Raw genomic sequence first — 20,690 nt, forward strand, 5'->3', positions numbered from 1 at the left:
CCCCTAGAAGAAAACAGGTACAGGCAGATAAGTTATCCTTGTGAAGGGGTAGGCAGGCACTGGAGATCTCATAGTTTGAGAGCACATCTGTAGCAAAGCTGACAGTGTGTAAAAAGCATCTCTGATCTGTCTCAACTCTCTTTCTATGTGTCAAATACTAGTACAATGTTCAAAAACCAAACAAAAGTGTATATAAACCTTGTACCGTGATAATCTAAGCACAGAGGAATCCTGAAGTGTCTGCTTAGAGAATCCCCGCCCACACCCTGGAATCTTACACTGAGCATCACTGAGTGATAGGAGCTAAAATAGCAATAAAACTAGAGTAAAATTGTAAAGTAAGGGGTTAAAAATTATTTTTTATTGTGTAAACATCACTAGGGGAATGAGATTTGAGAATTTATTTTTTTTTTCTTTCATTGGAAACCGCTTTTAAATGTGATTTCTTTTACAATTCGCCTGGTGGCCTTCTGTTTTGGGAAGCTTTGATCCTACATTCTATGGACAGTTTATGAGCTTTTTCTTTCTTCACCTCCCTCAATACCTTTTATTTCAAATACTATGTTACCCATCACTGCTCATATTATATAACGCTTATCTAAACCTATATAAAATATTTTTTTCATTTCAGACTCTTTCAACTTGGTGGTGACTTAGAAGATCTGGAAGCTGCTCTGAATAAGTCAGACGCTACTAGAGAGCTGGGTTCGGGGTCATGCTCTGCCCTGATCAAGCTGCTTCCTGGCAATAAGGACCTACTGGTGTCTCATGTGACCTGGAACACTTACCAGTCTATGTTACGCATCGTCAAGAAGTACACACTTCCTTTTCGCACTAATCCTGATGGTGAGCAAAGCTGATTTGCAGCAATGATAGTCATGTAATAAGAGTGGTTCAAGAATTTATTTATTTGATGAGGACTATTTTTCTGTTGTCTTTAAGTTGCATCATAAAAGCTGTAACTGCAAATACGATACTGATATTTCCATTGTGTGTTGGCAATCAAACACACACAACACAAACGCCAGGAGGGGGCTGCCACTGCTGGATACTCCTGACCTTCAGACGATAAGATGATGGCACTCTTTAGCAAGATCATTTTTTGCTAAAAAGTGACTTGCTGTTAATATTTGTGTTTACAAATCGCAACTTTTAACTTAATGTTCACACATGCAGTAACACTTTGTTAACATATAGATATGCTGTCACCATGTTAATGTGGGTTAATGGTGGGTTTCTATAAAAGCAAATGTCAGCTGCATCTTAAGTAGGCAATGTTGCATTGTGTTTTAAAATGCATGTGGCATACGCCACATGTGGCTGCACCCTTAAAAATTCATGTCATAAGCAGAATACCTTTTACTACCTTCATTACCCTGGGTTTCACACGCTTTCATTGAATCATGTTCCCTCAAGAACAGGTGTAGTCTCTTCCCTGGGCGGACTTTGTGTATAGAGAGTTACTTGTGAATATACCCTCACAGTTGATCTCAAGTTGCACCTCTAACTGGGAAACTTTGACTGTTATTGGTGGAAAGCCATTAAAACATTTTTTCTTTATTGCACTAGGAGCGCTTCTTAAACGATTTCTCTCTGCAGGTGGTTCTGTGGTACCAGGCTTTGTTCAGACCTTTTCTTCTTACCCTGGAACTATCTTCTCTGGAGATGACTTCTACATACTCAGCAGTGGACTCGTGAGTATACATTGTAATGGAAAGTGGTTATACTGTTCTGGGTTTGCCCCTTTTTTTTTTTTTTTTTAGGGTTATTACAGCTTCCTAAAGCATTTGTGCTTTATTCATGTATCAGCTAATATAGGCATTGGTGTATAAATTGGTGTGAATTTGGCGTGTGGGCTGACGTGAGCCAGGGGCAGACTTTTTTTTTAATTTGAGTCCCTGCCCCTGGGATTTCAGGGGGACCGTTGGCAGGGAGCCAGGAATTGTACTTTAATGCCTATATTAATGTATACATCACACAAACATGACTAAAGCACATGTGCTTTTGGAAGCTGTAATAACCCAAAAATAGTGCCTTGATGACGGGTTCCTTTTAACCCCTAGGCGCACCACGACGTTATACTACGTCCCCGGGGCTAGATGCTTAGCGCACCGGGACGTAGTATAACGTCTAGCTTCTGGGACCGGCTCACGAACGGAGCCGGTACCAGAAGCAGCGGCTGTCAGCTGTCTATCACAGCTGACACCGCGCTGTAACACCCGCGATCGGAGCCGGCTCCGATCGCGGGTGTTAACCCCTTACACGCCGCGGTCAAGCATGACCGCGGCGTGTAAGGGTGTTCCTGCTGTGGATCGGATCCCCCGTGCCGCTTACCGGGGGATCCGATCCTCTTCCGGGCAGCTCCGAGGACTGGCATGTGCCCCGGAGCTGCCCGGTCTCCATGGCAGCCAGACCCCTTCCGGGTCTGACTGCAAACTGTCTGAGCATGCGCAAGCTTGCTCAGACAGTTTACACTGCTCTACAATAAAATAGTATTGTAGAGCAGTGTATTGATGTTAAACCAGTGATCAGAGCATCACTGGTTTAAGTTCAAGTATGTATAAGTAAAAAAAAATGCAAAAACAGTTAACACTACACATTATAATAAATAAAAAATAAATACATAAAATATAAGCCCCTAAAATGTCACTTTCCCATAAAAAACTTAATAAAGTATAAAAAACATAAAAACACAAAAAAACCCTGCATATTTGGTATTGCCGCGTCCGTAACAATCTGCATAATAAAACAGAATTGTTACTGGACCCGCACGGTAAACGCCGGAGGAAAAAAACGCAAAAAACTTTCCGAAAAAAGATAATTTTTAATTAATACCCTATAAAAAATGCTCTAAAAAGTGATTTTACAAATTTTATGCACTCTAAAATAAGCCCACTAAAAAGAACAACTGTTCTCGCAAAAAATAAGCCCCTAACCAGATTTGTCAGCCAAAAAATAAAAAAGTTATGCATATGAAAAGATGGTGATGCTAAAATGAATAAGATTTTCTCCAAATTAGTTTTTATTCAGTACAATTGAATAAAATACACAAAACCCCCACATATTTGGTATCCCTGCGTCCGTAACAATCTGTATAATAAAACAGAATTGTTATTAGATCCGCAAAGTGAACCCCGTAAAAAACAACCTAAAAAAACTCTCTCTGAAAAAGATGATTTTTTATTAATGCCCTTTAAAAATGCTCTAAAAAAAGTGATTTTAAAAAGTTACGCAATCTAAAATAAGACCACTAAAAAGAGCTATCATTCTTGCAAAAAATAAGCCCTTAAACAGATTTGTGAGGTGAAAAATAAAAAAGTTATACATATGAAAGACGGTGATGCCAAAATTAACAACAATTTTGCCAAATTACTTTTTATTCAGTAAAAATGGTAAAAAATATATATAAATGAAGTATTTTCATAATCGTGGCGACCCATAGAATAAAAATAATATACTATTTTTATGGTATGGTTAACGGCCAAATAAAAAACACATAAAAATTTTCCTAAAAATTGATGATTTTCATTTCCTCCACCAACAAAGAGTTAATGAAATCTCACCAATTAGCTGTAGATGCCCCAAAATTACATACCAAAAAAGTGCATCTCATGTGGCAAAAGAAATAAGCCCCTATAGGTCCTCATTAAAAAAAAGAAAAAAATTATAGCCTGTACAATGTGACATAGCAAATCTGATTTGGATGGCGCCTCCTTCCCTTCTATGCCCGGCCGTGCGCCCATACAGAAGTTACCACCACATATAGAGTATCCGTGTACTCGGGAGAAATTGGGTATCAAACTTTGTGGAGCCTTTTTTAATTTAATCCATTTTAAATGTTTAATTTTCCACCCAAAATGAGTGTATTGTGAAAAAATATTACAATTTGCAGACTGCACCTCCATTTTGTTTTAACCCCTATAAAACACGTAAAGGGTTAACAAACTTCTTAAAAGTAGTTTTTCATACGTTGAGGGGTGTAGTTTCCACAATGGGGTAATTTACGAGTCTTGCTATTATTTAGGCCTCTCAGTGTCAATTAGAAGTTGATCAGGTCCATCTAAGTACGGGTTTTGGCGATTTTACAAAAAATGTGAAAAATGGCACCCAAATTCTGAGCCTCATAACATTCTAGTAAAATATGTGGAATCTTAAAAAACCATGCCAACATAAAGCAGACATTTGGGAAATGTAAGTTATGAATTTATTTGGGAGCTATGACTATCTGCATCAAAAGTAGAGAATTTAGAACGTTGAAAATAAAGAATTTTTCAAAATTTTTGCCAAATTTTGTTTTTTTTCATAACTAAACGCAAAAGATTTCATCCAAATTTTTAAACTAATTTGAAGTACAATGTGTCACGAGAAAACAATCTCAAAATCCCCTGGATATCTCATAGCGTTCCAAAGCTATAACCACTTATAATGACACAGGTCAGATTTGAAAAATGGGACCGCGTCCTTAAGGCCAAAATAGGCTGTGTCCCCTAGGGGTTAAAGTTGTGAACTTTCTTACATTTTCTAAAAACTATTAATTTGCCATTTTGCAGGTTTCTTTGGAGACAACCATTGGGAATAGCAATCCTGATCTCTGGAAATACATCCAGCCACAAAATTCTGTCTTGGAGTGGTTAAGGAACATTGTAGCAAACCGGCTGGCCACAGATGGAAAGCAATGGGCCGATCTCTTCACAAAGTTCAATAGTGGAACGTCAGTATATAATTACATCTTGTTTCTAGACAAAGCAGGAGGATGTTAAATAGCAGTTTCTGTATTTTCCCCTTAGGTATAATAATCAGTGGATGGTTGTGGATTACAGTAAATTCAATGCGGGAAGCACAGAAGTTCCTAGTGGACTTCTCACAGTCCTAGAGCAGCTTCCGTAAGTCACAACTTTCTCTAATTGCATCCTGAAGTGGATAACTCCATGTTTGTGTGGTATGGGTGGGTCATCAATATATAAAACTAATAAATAAATGTTAGTATTGGTGTATATGGTAACCTATTTCTATTTGTCTTTTTATCCCTCCTTTGTCTAGGGGTATGGTGGTGTCTGCAGATAAGTCTGATCTTCTTTATGAAACAGGATATTGGGCCAGTTACAATGTTCCGTAAGTACATGTATGGTTTGTATAGCTGAGAATGTACACCTATAGTGGATTTTATGTGTAAGGACAATTCTTAGTCATGTTTGCCATCTCCTTATAGGTACTTTGAAGAGATTTTTAATGCAAGTGGGCAAGTGGACCTTATGAAAAAATTTGGAGATTGGTTCAGTTATTCAAAAACTCCTCGTGCTCAAATATTTCGTAGAAATCAAACCCTTGTACAGGACCTAAAATCTATGATCAACCTTATGAGGTGGGAAGGGGAACATCCTATGGTATTTCGATACATTACTGACCCCATCCATACTGTACCAGTCTTTAGAAAGTTTTAAAGAAAAGCATTTGATCTTTAATTTTTTAGGTACAATGATTTTCTTCATGACCCTCTCTCACGTTGTAACTCTTGCGATCCTAAACAAAATGGAGAAAATGCAATCTCTGCTCGATCAGATCTGAACCCTGCCAATGGAACATACCCATTTGGAGCCATGCGTCAGCGACAACATGGGGGAACTGATATGAAGGTGGGATGTGTGTGTGATTGATATTTAATTGCTCGCTACTTTAACTTCATTGACCATTCCTTTTTTTTCTCCTTGCACAGGTTACAAGCTACGAATTTGCCAAATATCATAAATTGGTAGCTGTTAATGGTCCTACATGGGACCAGGTTCCAGCCTTCCAGTGGAGCACTTCTCCCTTCAGCAACCTCATGCACATGGGCCATCCAGACCTCTGGAATTTTTCTCCTATTGTCATCAACTGGGATTGAGCCAATTACTTCATCTTATGTTCTTCAATTAATGCACTTTTGATCAGCAATTATGTTATCTGCTAGGACGTGGTACTGATGTTATTGTTAAGGCTCTCTTTTTTTAGAGCAGTGAATACAATCTGAGAAACAATGTAATAAGGGATACCACTGTGTTTTCTATGGCCGGTTTACGATTTGTAAAGTGTGGTGTGTTTTTTTTTTTTTTTTTTTTTTTTTTTCCCCCATACATGAAATTTGTGCCTAATTTGCATTATATGAAGGGATCAAGTATAAAGATCCCCTCTGCTTCTCTTTAATGCAGTCAGGGAACTTGTGATGAATGTGAGTGGCAGTGGAGGAGTAATGGTATCAGTTTAAACTCCAAATAAATGTAGGAATAATTTAAATCCCCTCTTGGATTAGAAACTTGACATAAATTGTTAGTTTGACCATGTAATCACAAGAGAATTAACTGACCACTACCCGTAGTCATTGGCCTGAATGTTTATTAGAACAAAGACTTGTTAATAGTTGGGAGAAAATCAAAATTTGCACTATTGTATTATCATACCAAAGCGATCCATTCTATTGCCAACCTTATGTTTGGTATATAAAATGTGACTCGGGCCACTTGTCAATCATATTTTCATTTTATAGAAGGATTATAAACTTAATACACTCTTGACTCTTGGCTCCCCAATATGATGGCACTTATTGATTTACCCAAACCTGAACTAGTTGATTTATTTAACACTTGGAAACTGAGCATCCTGTACTGATAAAGGGTTAAGTAGTTTATATAGTGTAGACTTGACTCCTAGTGGCATAATGTATGGTATCCTCTGAATTGATATTTAAAATTTCTTTGAAATTTATGTAATCTAAGCATTTGCCAAGTCCACTATGTGTAGGGGAGATGTACATGCTAACTTTGTCTGAAAGGGAACTTGTCACCAGGGACCTCATTTTCACTAAAGACAGGTTCCAGAAGCCCATCATACCTGCAGTGCAAGTATGTATTTGCCTTTTCTAAGTATTTGATTAACATATAATTGTGTTTTATAACTTGCCTTGCATCCTGACAGAATCCTCTGTAGTCCCACGGGTTATGCTTTGGTTTGGATGAAGTTCAAAAAAAATGTGACTTGTCTGTACTGCAGTCTTCTCAACTCTTGGCCCTCACCTTTATGCTCCTCTACAGCTCCTCTCTCAGCTCACCTGGCGGTGACCTCGGGGAAGGAGGGAGGAGCTGTACAGGAGCACAAAGGTGGGGGCCAAGAGCTGAGGAGTGAGTAACAGACAAGTCACATTTTTTTTTTTTTTAAATGCGTCCAAACCAAAGCCTAGGGACTCTGTAAGGGTGCAAGGTAAGTTATAACACACAATTATATTGTAATGCAAATGCTTAGAAAAGGCAGATTTGCACTGCAGGTGTGATGGGCTCCTTCAACCTGTCTTCAGTGAAAATGAGGTCCCTGGTGATAGGTTCCCTTTAAACAGTGTTAAAGCAAAATGCCTGCTGTCTCGACTTAATTGAGTTGTTTAAGTTCACGCTTCTTGGATTAAAATCTAGCAGGGCTTTTCTTTTGAATTTTGACTTTATATTTACTGTAGCTCTTGGCATAGGGCTAGGGGTGAAATAGCATCCAGAATAATGTATAGATAATAGTGATATTCAGGATATTTATCACATGGAGTCATAATCTGATCTCATAGGTTTAATAAATGTAATATTTTAATGACTTCCTAAGGAGCTACAGTTTGGCAATAATTTGCTGTCATCCTCAACCCTTGCTAAATATCTATGCAATTAACACCTGGAAACGGGTTATACATGTTGAGGGCTTTGATATATGCTCTGATAACTTTTACCTTCCCGTTTGGTATAGATAAAATGCTGTGTACTTGGTTTCTGGTTTTTGTTTTTTTGTTCATCAATTTGCTTAAAGATATTAAATTTATAATTTTACTTTGAATCCTCTTTTGCCACATATAGAAAGTCAAATCAGAGGTGTTCATAATAGATTTATTATCATTTAATGCCGCATAATAGTTTTCACATGAATCGTATGCATTACAATAGAAAAAGCAGTTGTGCTATTTCTGCATATCTATGCCCGACAATCCATTCACAGTGAAGTTCCACAGAACACAGAGGTAGTGGTTACATTGAAATAATGACGCTCAACTATCGTTTATTAGCCTTTTATACAAACCATGCTCTCCTCTTTGTTCTACTCCCATAAATACAGTATTCATCTCTATACAATCCATGCAATACTCTAACAAAGATTTTGTCAAGGATAATGGCACTAACAAAACAATTAATGTCTCTGGATGCCAGAGAATAAAGTCAGATGAGGAGTACTGACTTGTCTTGTGCATGTAGCACTAGAATAACTGGCATTCAGTATAGTTGCCTTATGTCACCAACGTAGTAATTTTAGTACCGCTAGTCGAGGAATGTCGGCTAAAAGGCACCTAATGCCTTAGTTATTTTGGCCATATGAAAACTGAACCTTTTTTTTTTTTTTTTTTTTTTTTTTGTACTGTTTTCTGGTTCCTGCTCTGCCTTGGTAACATCGGAGTTCCCGGGAAACTGGTACAAAGATTTAGCAGGTGTGGCCAGAAGGCAAGTTCTTCTTATGCAGCACTTATAGACTCTATACCCAACTGCTCCTTGAGTCTGAAGAGCTGTGTAAGAGTGATGTTGTTCCCGCCACACACAATAATGACCACTGATGAGAGATCTTGATCCAGCTTGCCTTCCTTTTGCAGTTTTCCAATCACGTCACTGTAAACTGCAGACAGAGCTGCTCCACATGCCGGTTCAACAAGCATTTTCTCATCATCTATTACGGAGAAAACTGACACTTAACACAATGTTCAGATAACAAAAAAAATCATACACCCTACCCCAAAGATTAAGCTCTGATTTAATGTGTGACCCAAATGGACAATGGAGTAAGGCTAAGTTCACACCTGTGTTTTGCAGGTTACATCATTTGTTGTTCCCCCACTACAAATAATGTAAACATAAAGCATTCCATTGAAGTTAATGGGGAGAGAAAGAGCTGTTCAACTCCTTGCATCTTTTTTTTTTTTTTTTGCATTGATTTCAATGTACTATGTGTAATATGCTAGCTAGGCTGCAGAGAAATAACTTTAATTGTGGATTGACCAATTTGCCATGCTTTGTAATCTGTAGGTGCTATATAAATAAAGAATTATTATTGACCTATGAAAGGATAAATAGTGTTGTGAGTGAGGATTCTGAATCGCTTCAGTAGTGTATAATAGTTTATTTTATATTACTGGGCTTCCTGCCAGCAACACAGTCCCTTGGAAAGTGGCAGCTGCAGCAGTCAGTTTGTGTGCCCATGTCTCCTTGTGCATTCTTCTACTTCTCCTGCACACCATTCCCCTCGCTCACCTCTGCTCAATGCACATGACTGGAAGTGGGACTCATCACACTACTACTGTTATGATTCAGAATGCTGACTAAGGCATTTTAAAATCGGCAAAGCATCGACTATTGGAATCTGTTTACTAGCTAAACATGACATTCCTGGAGAAAGAAGCGCTTCAAGTATTGCATTGTATTGCACCACAATCTATTATGCCTACTGCAAGGTTGCAATGCTTACTATTACTTACCTAAAAACCTTTCAATGGCCATTACAGCATCTTGGTCAGTGATGACCTCCGAGAATACGGGGTGTTCTTTAGCCACTTTCAGAGTTTGTGCTCCAACAGTTTTGGCGCCCAATGTTTTGGCCACACTAAGGGATAGGAAAAATGTTTTCAGTACATATTTTCACTAATGCAGTTTCATAGTTCATTATGATAGATCTTATAATCTGATTTTTATTTTAATGAAGTCCCCTACAACTGCCAGTGAGTCTGAGAGCGCTGGCTTCGTCATCTATTAACCACATTCTTCAATCATCTCAACATAGGATACTGCTGCGCTCTCAATAGCACTGTATACCAATAAATGAGGAACTTGCTGCAGGTGAGGACTAGTGCAGGTGGATTACCAATTGTTTTGTACATTCTTCAATTATTGCAACTTTATATACCTAAATATTGGCATAAGCAAACTGTATGTATACTGTGATTACATATGTGTTACTTAGAGGCACTGGTAGTGTTTGAAGTTAACCTGGAAGCTTTTTTTTAAATATATATATATATTATGCATAAAATTAAGCTCAGTCCAAAAAATGTATTATAATTTGTAATGTATTATAGGTTAAATCTATGGCAGCTTTTAACTGCCACTTATTTCTGTACAGGAGGGGTCCCTACTTTATTAGGAGGAATATATGGACTAACAACTCACAAAGGGAGAGTTATCCGTATGATAAAGCACCGCCAGGGTGGATACATCATTAGGCTTAGGCTTCATGATGTATATGGCCTCCGTGCTGTGATTGTGGTCAAAACTATGCATGGTTTGACCTGGTGAAGTTTTGCATTAAAACCTTTTGAACAGTTTTTTTTACAATGTTTAACTACTGACTTAGCACAAATAGTCTATTGCTAACTTGTTAAGGTTTATGTACCTGGTAATTTCTGGAAGAGTTACCAGCTTTCCTTCTTCCAGTGCGGCATTAAGACTGTGGGCACCTTTGGTTTCCATTGCAATTATGGGAACATCATTCCATCCGACTTCCTGGAGTCCTTGGACAACTCCGCAAAGCATGCCGCCACCACCGACTGAAAGGACTATTGCTCCTGGTTTGGAAGGCAGGCTTTCCTTCATTTCTTTTACCAGTGATGTGTGACCTTCCCTTTAAAGTGTATAGGTAACAATAAGTATTTGATAATAAACTAAAACCAACGCATTTGCAATAGATGTGACATTTCCGTTAAGTGAGCCTGATTAGTTTCTTACCATATTAAAGGGTCATCAAATGGAGGGATGTACACCCATCCTGGGTTATTCTTTACCAGCTCCTTAGCATGTTCAATAGTGTCATCAAGCATCTACAAGGACAAATAGGCTTTGTGAGAACCAAGGGAAAAGAAAACCACATGCTTACTTACTCATAGGAGTTTGTGCACAAGTTTGCAGTATTGCTCAAGAGTCAATAGTGGATGAAAATTGCAACACAGCAATGAATTGTGCCAAACTACTGCATTTTCTGCTGATGTTTAGTTTTGTCCTGGAATTTTTAAAGAGTAGTTTGATATGAATTTGGGTACTACATCTTTTCCATACCTCAGGGTACTATGCATATGATCAGGTAACTGGTGCATGTCTGACAACGATGTGCAATTTACTACAGAAGAAGAAACTGCTCACATGGTATAATGTGCTGGAATCGGACAATGCCCCATTAAAAAACCAGTGATATGGCCGCACAAATTGTCTATGGCACCCGGTCACGGTGTGGTGAACACAAAGGGGCACATTTACTTAGCCGCCTGTTGGAGTTCACCAAAAGTGCATTGTCCGACGATAATGAACTGTGTGGCTCTTCACTATGATCGTGTGCCTGATATCATGAATGTGACGCTCAGGTCCAACAGAGTTCACCATCTTTTAAGTGGTGCATGTAAGTGCAATCACTTTGAAAGTTAAATCCTGCAAATCAGTTGGATCGTTCAAAGGCGCTCCCCCTGTTCCCCCCCCCCCAATGTGGGTAGCATGGAAGCAAGTACAGCTTCCCCAAAAAACATGCGCCAAAATCCAAGCACAGACACCTCTTAAATACCCGTCCAAGCAGTGTAATCCCTGAAAACGATGCAAAGTCTGACAAAAGTGAGCAGCGCTACCTTTAGTAAATAAACCCTACAGTGTCTCACCGCACTATGACTTAGCCGGGCGGCTTTTAATTGAAAGGGGAGGGGTGGGTGTGGGTGAGCCCACAGTCATGTAAATGAGGCCTTAGGCTAAATGCACACAGAGGGTTCCCTTATTACAAACAGGTAAGTGGCACTGTTAAGTAGCGTTCTTCAGAAGTGCTTAGCCAAAGGTTCTTTTAAAGTTTATTGTAGGTAAAAGTTCAATGCAACAATATATAATTTTTTTGTTTTTCATATATCTTAAATAATTTCTCTATCAAATGAAGAATGAACCTACCTCTCCGACCACACAGACGGTAGCACCTTCATCTTTGACCCTCTGAATTGTAAAACTTGGAGTAGTCACTGGCACAAGAATAGTGGCAGGAATAGACAGCATGCGGGCACTGTAAGCGGCTGCCAGGCCAGCATTACCTCCTACAAAAATAATAACATGATCAGCCTTGATATCTACTGACAATTACTGGAACATTCATGCTGTATCAATATAGTAAGCTTAATGACATGCTACTTATTATGACAGAGATGACTAAACTTAGGACACATATCAAAAAGTTTTAATGATTGTCATGACCTCAAAGCTGCACCAATTGTTAGAATTAAGGGTCTGAGCACCTATTTCCCTATCACTATCATACTATGTTGGCAGCAGTGGATTGAGATAAATGGAATTGTGCCACAATTTGGGCTTTCCAAGAATGGATAGGAAACCATTGAGCCTAAAATTGTCAGAAAAAGCACAATCTTCTATCCACATGAAAGGTTAGAAAATGCTAATCAATAGTTTTCTATGACTCTATATAAACTATAGAATATTATATATAACAGTTATCCAATGTAACAATGGAAAAATGTACTGCAATTTCGGAAACAATCATGAAATTTACCTGAAGAGCATACAAAATGTTTGCACCCACGTTCTGCCCACTGTAAGATAGAAATACATAGGATTATTTGTACTGTTTCTTTAGATTTAATATTTCCTGCTTATATAATTCCTTTTTTTTTTACTTACAGTTTTACAAAGATGTCCAATTCCACGAATTTTGAAGGACCCTGTTGGTTGTGCATTGTCAAGTTTTAGAATGACCTTGGTACCAGCGACTTTGGACATAGGTACGCTGTCTCTTAGTGGAGTGTTCAGGTGCAGGCTGGTGATTTCTGGCATGTTTATCTGTAAGAGAGTATAAAAGGTCATATCTTGCATAGTTGTCCGTCCGTATTATTATTGGAAATCTTGAGATGAGAAGCATTATAGATTTGAATCTTGGAATCTGTTACATCTTATCTTACTTATTCTGATGAAGCATAATACATCAATACATTATAACTTATCTATACATTAACTATACAACTGTGGTTTGTGTCTTAAAATAAGTAATCATGACTTTGCTGTGTTCTATAGTACTGTATATTGAAAATGTTTTTTTTAATAAATGGTTAGTGCATTTCCAAAACGGTTTTTATTGAATTGCACGTTGCTTTCCTGTCTGTTCATAAATCCCAGTGAAAAACAGAACATTCTAGTTGCTCCCCATTCTTCTTTGTATTCCAAGTTTCCTAAGAACCAGGACTTGCGAGAAAAAAGTACCCATGATGCACTTGTGCATGTGCTCACATTAAGCAGAATGATCAGTATTCAAAGATCTTCATCCACAGCCAAGCAAGTAAGTGCCATGCTTTACAGAACAATGTTCACATGCTATGTATTCATAATAATCTATTATCTAATTACTCATTTTTGGAATTTCAGTAACATACCCCAAAATTCTGTTGCATTCTGTTGCCTATACAACTATAAGCAAAACACCAATTTAGCCAATTTAGCCAAAAATATGAAACCTTTATTGCGTACTTAATTTAGATAAAACATGATGATGCATGAACAAAATCAACAAGGGGGGGATCGCGAACAGTCAATGAGAATATCACATAGGAACATTAAAAAACATATAGGACAGAAATGAGAGGCAGGGTATCCTATAGTATAAGGTCACATGACACAGTACATGAATTGTCACATTTCTAATGATGAACTGTTTGTGCAAATACTTGCAATAAAGTGTACCAAGTGCTAACAGTATCAGCCTAGGGCAGTGATGGCAAACCTTTTAGAGACCAAGTGCCCAAACTACAACAAAGACCCACTTATTTATAGCAAAGTGCCAACATATAAATTTAATTTGTGATTTATACTCCCTTTTCTGTCACAGTTTTCGTTGATACCAGCACTCTGAGGACACCAATAAAGCAGAAAATAGTCAGGTAGAGCTATCACTTTAAAATAGCTCTGTGCACAGCAAGTCCTGGGCTGTCTGGGACTGCAGGAAGATACATGGAGTCATCTCTGGTGATGGCCTGAGTGCCCACAGAAAGGGCTCTGAGTGCCACCTCTGGCACCAGTGCCATAGGTTAGCCATCACTGGCCTAGGGCAACATTACATCCCTGATAACATATAAAGTGTTCACTGCATGTGCAAATGATGAAATGTTGACATACCCATAGTCATGGTGTGCCTCCCGTCTGCCATGAGTAAATTCCCCTCATGGCAGACGGGAGGCACACCATGACTATGGGTATGTCAACATTTCATCATTGAACACTTTATATGTTATCAGGGATGTAATGTTGCCCTAGGCTGATACTGTTAGCACTTGGTACACTTTATTGCAAGTATTTGCACAAACAGTTCACCATTCGATATGTGACAATTCATGTACTGTGTCATGTGACCTTATACTATTGGATACCCTGCTTCTCATTTCTGTCCTATATATTTTTTAATGTTCCTATGTGTTCTCATTGACCATTCGCGATCCCCCCACTGTTGATTTTGTTTATGCATCATCATGTTTTATCTAAATTAAGTACACAATAAAGCTTTCATATTTTTGGCTAAATTGGCTAAGTGTTTTGCTTGTAGGTGTATAGTTCTAAATAGCCAATTGTATAATTTGACGGAACAATAGAAAGGGACTTACTTTAAATGAGTTTACCACGGCAATGGCGTAATGGGTATTAAATACACTATTTTTTATTACCCCTTTTTGTTTATGTAGCCCAGAATTTGGTGTTGCATATTGTGCATGTAGTACATGGTACTAGGGTTTCCCAGCAAGTCTCCCATGCAGTTACTTAAAAACTTAAGTGTATGTAAAAGATGCAGATGCTGTCTGTACTTGGTTTGCTCTCTTGGCTCCTTATGCTATCAGTTTCTTTTTTTTTATCCTTAAAGCAGCATTATTTATTTAATTTCACCATTAGTTATGCTGATTTGAGGATAAAAGAAACTGATACAATTGATATATGTGAACACTCTCAAACATCACTTTGCTCAAACTTCTCCAATCTGTGGTTTTGATTTAGGAGACACAGGAACCCTTGGTCTACGGATCACCACTCTGAGGACTTCTAATAATTGTAGACCTTGAGAGAACCTCTTAAAATAGGAATATTTTTTTTTATACCTGGGAAAAAACGGAAATTGACTGGTATTGTGGTTCCCACAGGATTTCTTAAAGGTTTATAACCAAGCTTATAGAGCTTCCGAAAAGGAAAATATTCCCAGTACAGGCAGTCTCCAGGTTACGTACAAAGTAGGTTCTGTACTTAAGTTGAATTTGTATATAAGTTGGAACTGTTTATTTTATAATTGTAACTCCAGACAAAATATTTTTGGTCTGTATGACAATTGGATTTTAAAACTTTTGGGTTGTCGTAAAAACCAGTAGTAACAATAAAGCCTAATTGCAGATACAGTTGATAACTCTTACAGCTAATCATTGTATCCCGAGGATAAAGAACAGTAAATTACCCACATTCTGAGGTCCGTTTGTCACTAGGGGGCATCTGTAAGTCGGGTGTTTCTATCAGATTTTTCTATTTTATTGCATAACACATGCAGATTTCCAGCTCACTAAATACCTTTTTAATGTCTTAGCAAATTTACATATATTAAAATAATGCAATATCTGATACTAATCAGCAGTAAGGCATGAGAGTGAAATTCTGGAATGGGACATATTATAAATTGGGAAGTAGGAAGTGGAAGTAGAAAGGAGGCATAAAATCATTTCTATATTGATGAAGGTGGAGGGTAGCTTACCTGGTGTTGGAGCCTATATGATTTGCTTGCTTCAGAGAAGATGATGGATGCTTCACACCGATAAACTTATAGGACAGGACCATTTCCAGGCACCAATGAGATCTCTGCTAAAAACACACCCCAAGCACACCCTCCACCCACCCTCCCTCATATCTGCATGCACAGCTGCCAGGTTTTACAGCTAAAGGAAATGTTAATCTTAGACAATACCAAAAGGGTCCAGTTGTGGGAGGTAACAAGCAGCTAAAGGAAATGCTGGCTATTTTAAGGTTCATTTACCAAAAGGAGGTCAAAGACCCCTGCCGGCGCATAGAAGCCCCCCTCCCTCCTCCTGTTATATTATAGACCAGCTCAAGCTGGTCAGACTGGTTACTAGAAAAGACAGTAAACATGAGGAGGGGGAGAAGGAGCCTTTCAGTCAAGCGCATGATAAAAGACTATACTGAGATCCCCAGGCAAGAAGCGGGGGCTGTGTGAAAGGTTTAAGATCTATGTAAAAAAACACCCAGGTATGTTCTTCTATATGGAATAGTTATAGCAGATAAACACCCAGGAATGTCGTGCCTATAGATAGATGTAAACTATGATATTCTGTAAACAAGCACTCAGTATGAGCTCATACTGCAACAACATGTTTATGTACTTACTGTACCCTGCTGTTTTATCACTGAATACTGGAACAAATGGACTAGGAATGTTATGTTCCTATTATGCTTGAAGCACACTTGTTAAAGATAAAATAATGATTGATCTGTTGACAGATTCCAACATCCCAAATTATACTAGCATGTTTCTTCAGTTCTATCTTGATTTTTTTTAAAGGAAATCTACCATCAAAATCAAGCTTGATACACCAGGGACACTTACTCATAAATCCAGGAACTGTGACTGGTAATCTTCTTAGCAGAGAGGGGTAGACCTGAACAGTGTAACAGCAAGTGAATTAAGAGCATAGAGTAGCTCTGGTAACATCACCAGAGCCCTTCTGGTTCATAATTTAAAAGTTTGTTTTAGAAGGAGGCCATGGATAACACATTTAAGAAGTTTACCATAATCATGGTACCTTGCTTTATGAGTATGGTAAGTGTCCCTGGTTTATCCATGTTTGATTTGGATGGTAGATTTCCTCTAATTGTATTTTTAATGATTTGTTTCCATCGTAGATGTCAAGACAAGGGGGCTGAAAAACTGAATGAACTGATTTTTATCCTTAAAGCAGCATTACCATATATACTCGAGTATAAGCCTAGTTTTTCAGCACAAAAATGTGCTGAAAAACCCTAACTTGGCTTATACTCGAGTCAAGGAATAAAAACAAAAAGTGAACTCACTTTCTGACGCTCCCCGGCATCCATCGCGGCTCCGACATCGGGTCCTGGTCCGTCACAGTCTTTGTGACGTCAGCCACATCGGCACACAATATGATGTCAGCTTGCGGCTGAGGTGATGGTGCCTGCGATGGACCGGGAGGGGCTGGCAGGCTATATACTCGAGGGGGCAGGCAGGCAGGCTATATACTCGAGGGGGCAGGCAGGCAGGCTATATACTCGAGGGGGCAGGCAGGCAGGCTATATACTCGAGGGGGCAGGCAGGCTATATACTTGATGGGACAGGCAGGCTGGCTATATACTCCAGGGGGCAGGCTGGCTATATACTTGAGGGGGCAGGCTGGCTATATACTTGAGGGGGCAGGCTGGCTATATACTTGAGGGGGCAGGCTGGCTATATACTTGAGGGGGCTGGCAGGCTATATACTTGAGGGGGCTGGCAGGCTATATTCTACAGGGGCTGGCTGGCTATATACTACAGGGGACTGGCAGGCTATATACTCCAGGGGGCTGGCGGCCTATATACTGGGGGGGCTGTGACTAATGCATTTCCCACCAAACTCGAGTCAATAGGTTTTTCCATTTTTTTGTGCCAAAATTAGGGGTCTCGGCTTATACTCGGGTCGACTTATACTCGAGTATATACGGTATTTATTTAATTTCACCATTAGTTATGCTGATTTGAGGATAAAAGAAACTGATACAATTGATATATGTGAACACTCTCAAACATCAGTTTGCTTACATTTTTCTCCATTCAAACTTCTCCAATCTGTGGTTTTGATTTAGGAGACACAGGAACCCTTGTTCTACGGATCACCTCTCTGAGGACTTCTAATAATTGTAGACCTCGGGAGAACCTCTTAAAATAGGAATATTTTTTTTATACCTGGGAAAAAAACGGAAATTGACTGGTATTGTGGTTCTCATAGGATTTCTTAAAGGTTTATAACCAAGCTTATAGAGCTTCCGGAAAGGAAAATATTCCCAGTACAGGCAGTCCCCAGGTTACTGCAACAACATGTTTGCAGTAAAAAAAACTGAATGAAAGTGATGACAGATCATCATAATTTATACATAATTAAACAGACCAGAAATAAACCTTATTGCAAGTGTGAACATGTTAATGTTTACAGATTATTTGGCTATGCAGTACATTTTTGTTTAGGTGTTTATCTGACATAGATAATTCATTTTACTACTTTTAGGTTGTAAATGACATTATCAGATCATGTCTATTATTACAAGATAATTCATAATGAGGTGATTACTGTTCCAATGGGCAGATTACAACGTAGGAAATTTTATTTTTACCATTGGAGATGGATACTATAGAGGAGAAACAACGGCTATCTTTTTTTTATGACTTTTCCCTAGGTAAAAATATTTTGATAAGGTCTCATGAGTGCTACTTTTCCTCATTTACAATCTGAATGTCCTTTTTCCATGTGTATAAGTCAAAAGGCAGGGCCCAGGGCTATTTCAGTATGGGGTTCTATGCAAACACCACATTTATCAGTTAGTATTTTTAAAGGGAACCTGTTAGGGCTATGTGGGACACTAAATGACCAACCTGTTTCTATGGACTTGTGGTTTAATATCCCAACTCGCCCAAATGAAAACAATTGTCATTCAGTATAGAGCTGGTGTAAAGTGATTTGATGTGTAATATATATAGATGTTTGTATGTGTATATATATATATATATATATATATATATATATATATATATATATACCTATTGAAATTGTGTTGCCTTCCTCTATATCAAGGGAAAGTGTCCAGCTGTCTCCTAACTATTTCACACCTCTTTCTCCTCCAGCAGCAGGATGTCAGGTCTGGTAGTTGATGTGTGTGACTGGGGGATACTTTTCATCTTTATCCAACTTTTCATGGCCCAGTTGGGTAACAGAAGATAGATCCTATAGTGGACATATAAAATATAAGATGGGTAAAACATCTGTTTCCTGCTAGTTTCAGTAAAGGACATACAGGGCAGATTGAAGAAGAGGTCTGGAGTTGAGGGTGGTGGGTACAAATGATTTCCCTTCCAAGACTGAGGACTTCTGGCAATAGGAAGTAAGAAAGATCTTCCTACCGAGACTGTTGGCCATCAAAGAAAATTGCTGACTATCCAGAAGACTTCCACCTCATTTTTCCCTGTGAAGTTATACTAGTGGAGCTAGTGGAGTTTTTGTATACCTTCCCTTTTCCTTGACAATAGCTTTTCCTCCCCTTAAACTCTGCTGTTCTGCCTCTAACTTGACTCCCCTCTCTCAGTAAATTCCCCTCCCTTTCCTTTGTAACTGATGGGATACTTAAAGAGGACATGTCATGTCGATTTGAGGCCCTAAACCAACTACTACAGGACCTGTGGTTTATGGTATCCATCTGTTTGAGGGCTATAAATGGTGAAAAATGGAAAAAAAAAACTTTTATACTTACTTAGATGTGACTCACACCGGAATATCCTGTGACATGGCCTCCTTTGTGATGCAGCAAATGGAGCCAGGATAATCCCAGGGTGTACTACACCAGATTAATTTGCTACAGCAAGCAGATGAAGGAGGGATATAGCGAACAAGGTTTGCATGAAACGGATCCAAGGCCATTTGGAACACTAAACCTTTCCTTTAAATGCTTGTTTGGTTTAGAAGCTTCATGTGAGTGTGTGAGGGGGCTTGTATGTATAGTTGTGGGGTGGAACTTTGTATATTCAGTTAGTGTGAGTATAGTGGAGACTCTGAGTCACAATTATTTTGATTCAGACAGGGTGGAGTTTGAAGAATAAATTATTGAGCCTGTGTCACACTATACTCATTTATTGATTCTTTATAGACATATTTGGGAATATACAACTACTGGAACATTGCTTTCTTAACCATTGTTAACAACAAAATCAAGTGTGATAAACCAGGGACACTTACTCATAGATGAAGGAACTTCTTATATTTGTTATCCATGGCTTCCTTCTAAAATAAACTTAGAACATTATGCTAGTGAGCCTGAGGGGCTCTGGTTGGTGTTTTCAGAGCCCGTTAGTGCTGCATTGTCATAGGCTGTTACAACCCTCTGCTCTCTCCCTCCTCCCTATGTAATCTTGCAGCAACAGGAAGTACAGGGAGAGGAGAGACCTGCTCTGTGTATTGTAACAATCAGTGAAAAGACATCTCTGAGTGTCTCTGGAAAGAACCCCAGAGCCTCTCAGGCTCTTTAGCATAATTTTAAAAGTTGATTCTAGAAGGAATTTTACAACTACAGGGGTGCATTGTATACAGATACCCCTAGAGCTGAGGCTTATGAAGACTGGTATGTTAAAATAATACTAATTAAAAAAAAATCTTTATAAAAACTTGGAGGATTCTTGATGCTACTTTTTTACTTATTTTTTTGTTACCTATAGACTGTATTGAAGCCTTATTTCATAAGAATCCATAGTTAAATCTTGGCATCCTGTACTTTTTACATGCCCTCATCCATTCTAGGATACTCAAATGTTTTGGATGCACAATAAAACCTTCCTGACTACTTATATAATTTTGCTAGCACTCGTGAGCAGTGCCCTTTCCCTTGAGTGGA

At 38.6% G+C, this 20,690-nt stretch overlaps 3 protein-coding genes across 5 annotated transcripts in view; 2 read left to right on the plus strand and 1 right to left on the minus strand.

Annotated features, from left to right (window-relative positions):
• PLBD2 (phospholipase B domain containing 2) overlaps nt 1-6,031 on the plus strand; it is a 13,978-nt gene extending 7,947 nt beyond the window's left edge. For both annotated transcript variants that reach the window (XM_072147859.1, XM_072147869.1), the window contains exons 6-13: nt 632-846; nt 1,600-1,694; nt 4,551-4,711; nt 4,788-4,883; nt 5,041-5,112; nt 5,210-5,362; nt 5,471-5,633; nt 5,714-6,031. In XM_072147859.1, the coding sequence (XP_072003960.1) occupies nt 632-846; nt 1,600-1,694; nt 4,551-4,711; nt 4,788-4,883; nt 5,041-5,112; nt 5,210-5,362; nt 5,471-5,633; nt 5,714-5,881 (1,123 nt within the window). In that variant the 3' untranslated portion in view covers nt 5,882-6,031. The remainder of the gene's footprint in view (nt 1-631; nt 847-1,599; nt 1,695-4,550; nt 4,712-4,787; nt 4,884-5,040; nt 5,113-5,209; nt 5,363-5,470; nt 5,634-5,713) is intronic.
• Nucleotides 6,032-7,873: 1,842 nt separating this feature from the next.
• On the minus strand, nt 7,874-16,343 carry SDS (serine dehydratase). The gene is made up of 8 exons (XM_072147932.1): nt 15,784-16,343; nt 12,693-12,851; nt 12,565-12,604; nt 11,955-12,094; nt 10,764-10,855; nt 10,432-10,659; nt 9,521-9,645; nt 7,874-8,715 (listed from the first exon to the last, which is right to left on the minus strand). The coding sequence occupies exons 2-8, from the start codon at nt 12,843-12,845 to the stop codon at nt 8,507-8,509; spliced, it is 987 nt and encodes a 328-aa protein (XP_072004033.1). The 5' UTR covers nt 12,846-12,851; nt 15,784-16,343; the 3' UTR covers nt 7,874-8,506.
• Nucleotides 13,218-20,690, plus strand: part of LOC140127349 (serine dehydratase-like) — a 42,357-nt gene continuing 34,884 nt past the window's right edge. Inside the window, exon 1 of one of the 2 annotated variants that reach the window (XM_072147951.1) lies at nt 13,218-13,344. The gene's annotated coding sequence lies outside the window, so the exon portion shown is untranslated. Of the gene's footprint in view, nt 13,345-16,140; nt 16,293-20,690 lie in introns of those variants that run through there. The other variant, XM_072147942.1, reaches the window with a different exon arrangement.

The sequence above is a fragment of the Engystomops pustulosus genome, chromosome 1 (genome assembly GCF_040894005.1).
Source record: "Engystomops pustulosus chromosome 1, aEngPut4.maternal, whole genome shotgun sequence".
Lineage (NCBI taxonomy): Eukaryota > Metazoa > Chordata > Amphibia > Anura > Leptodactylidae > Engystomops > Engystomops pustulosus.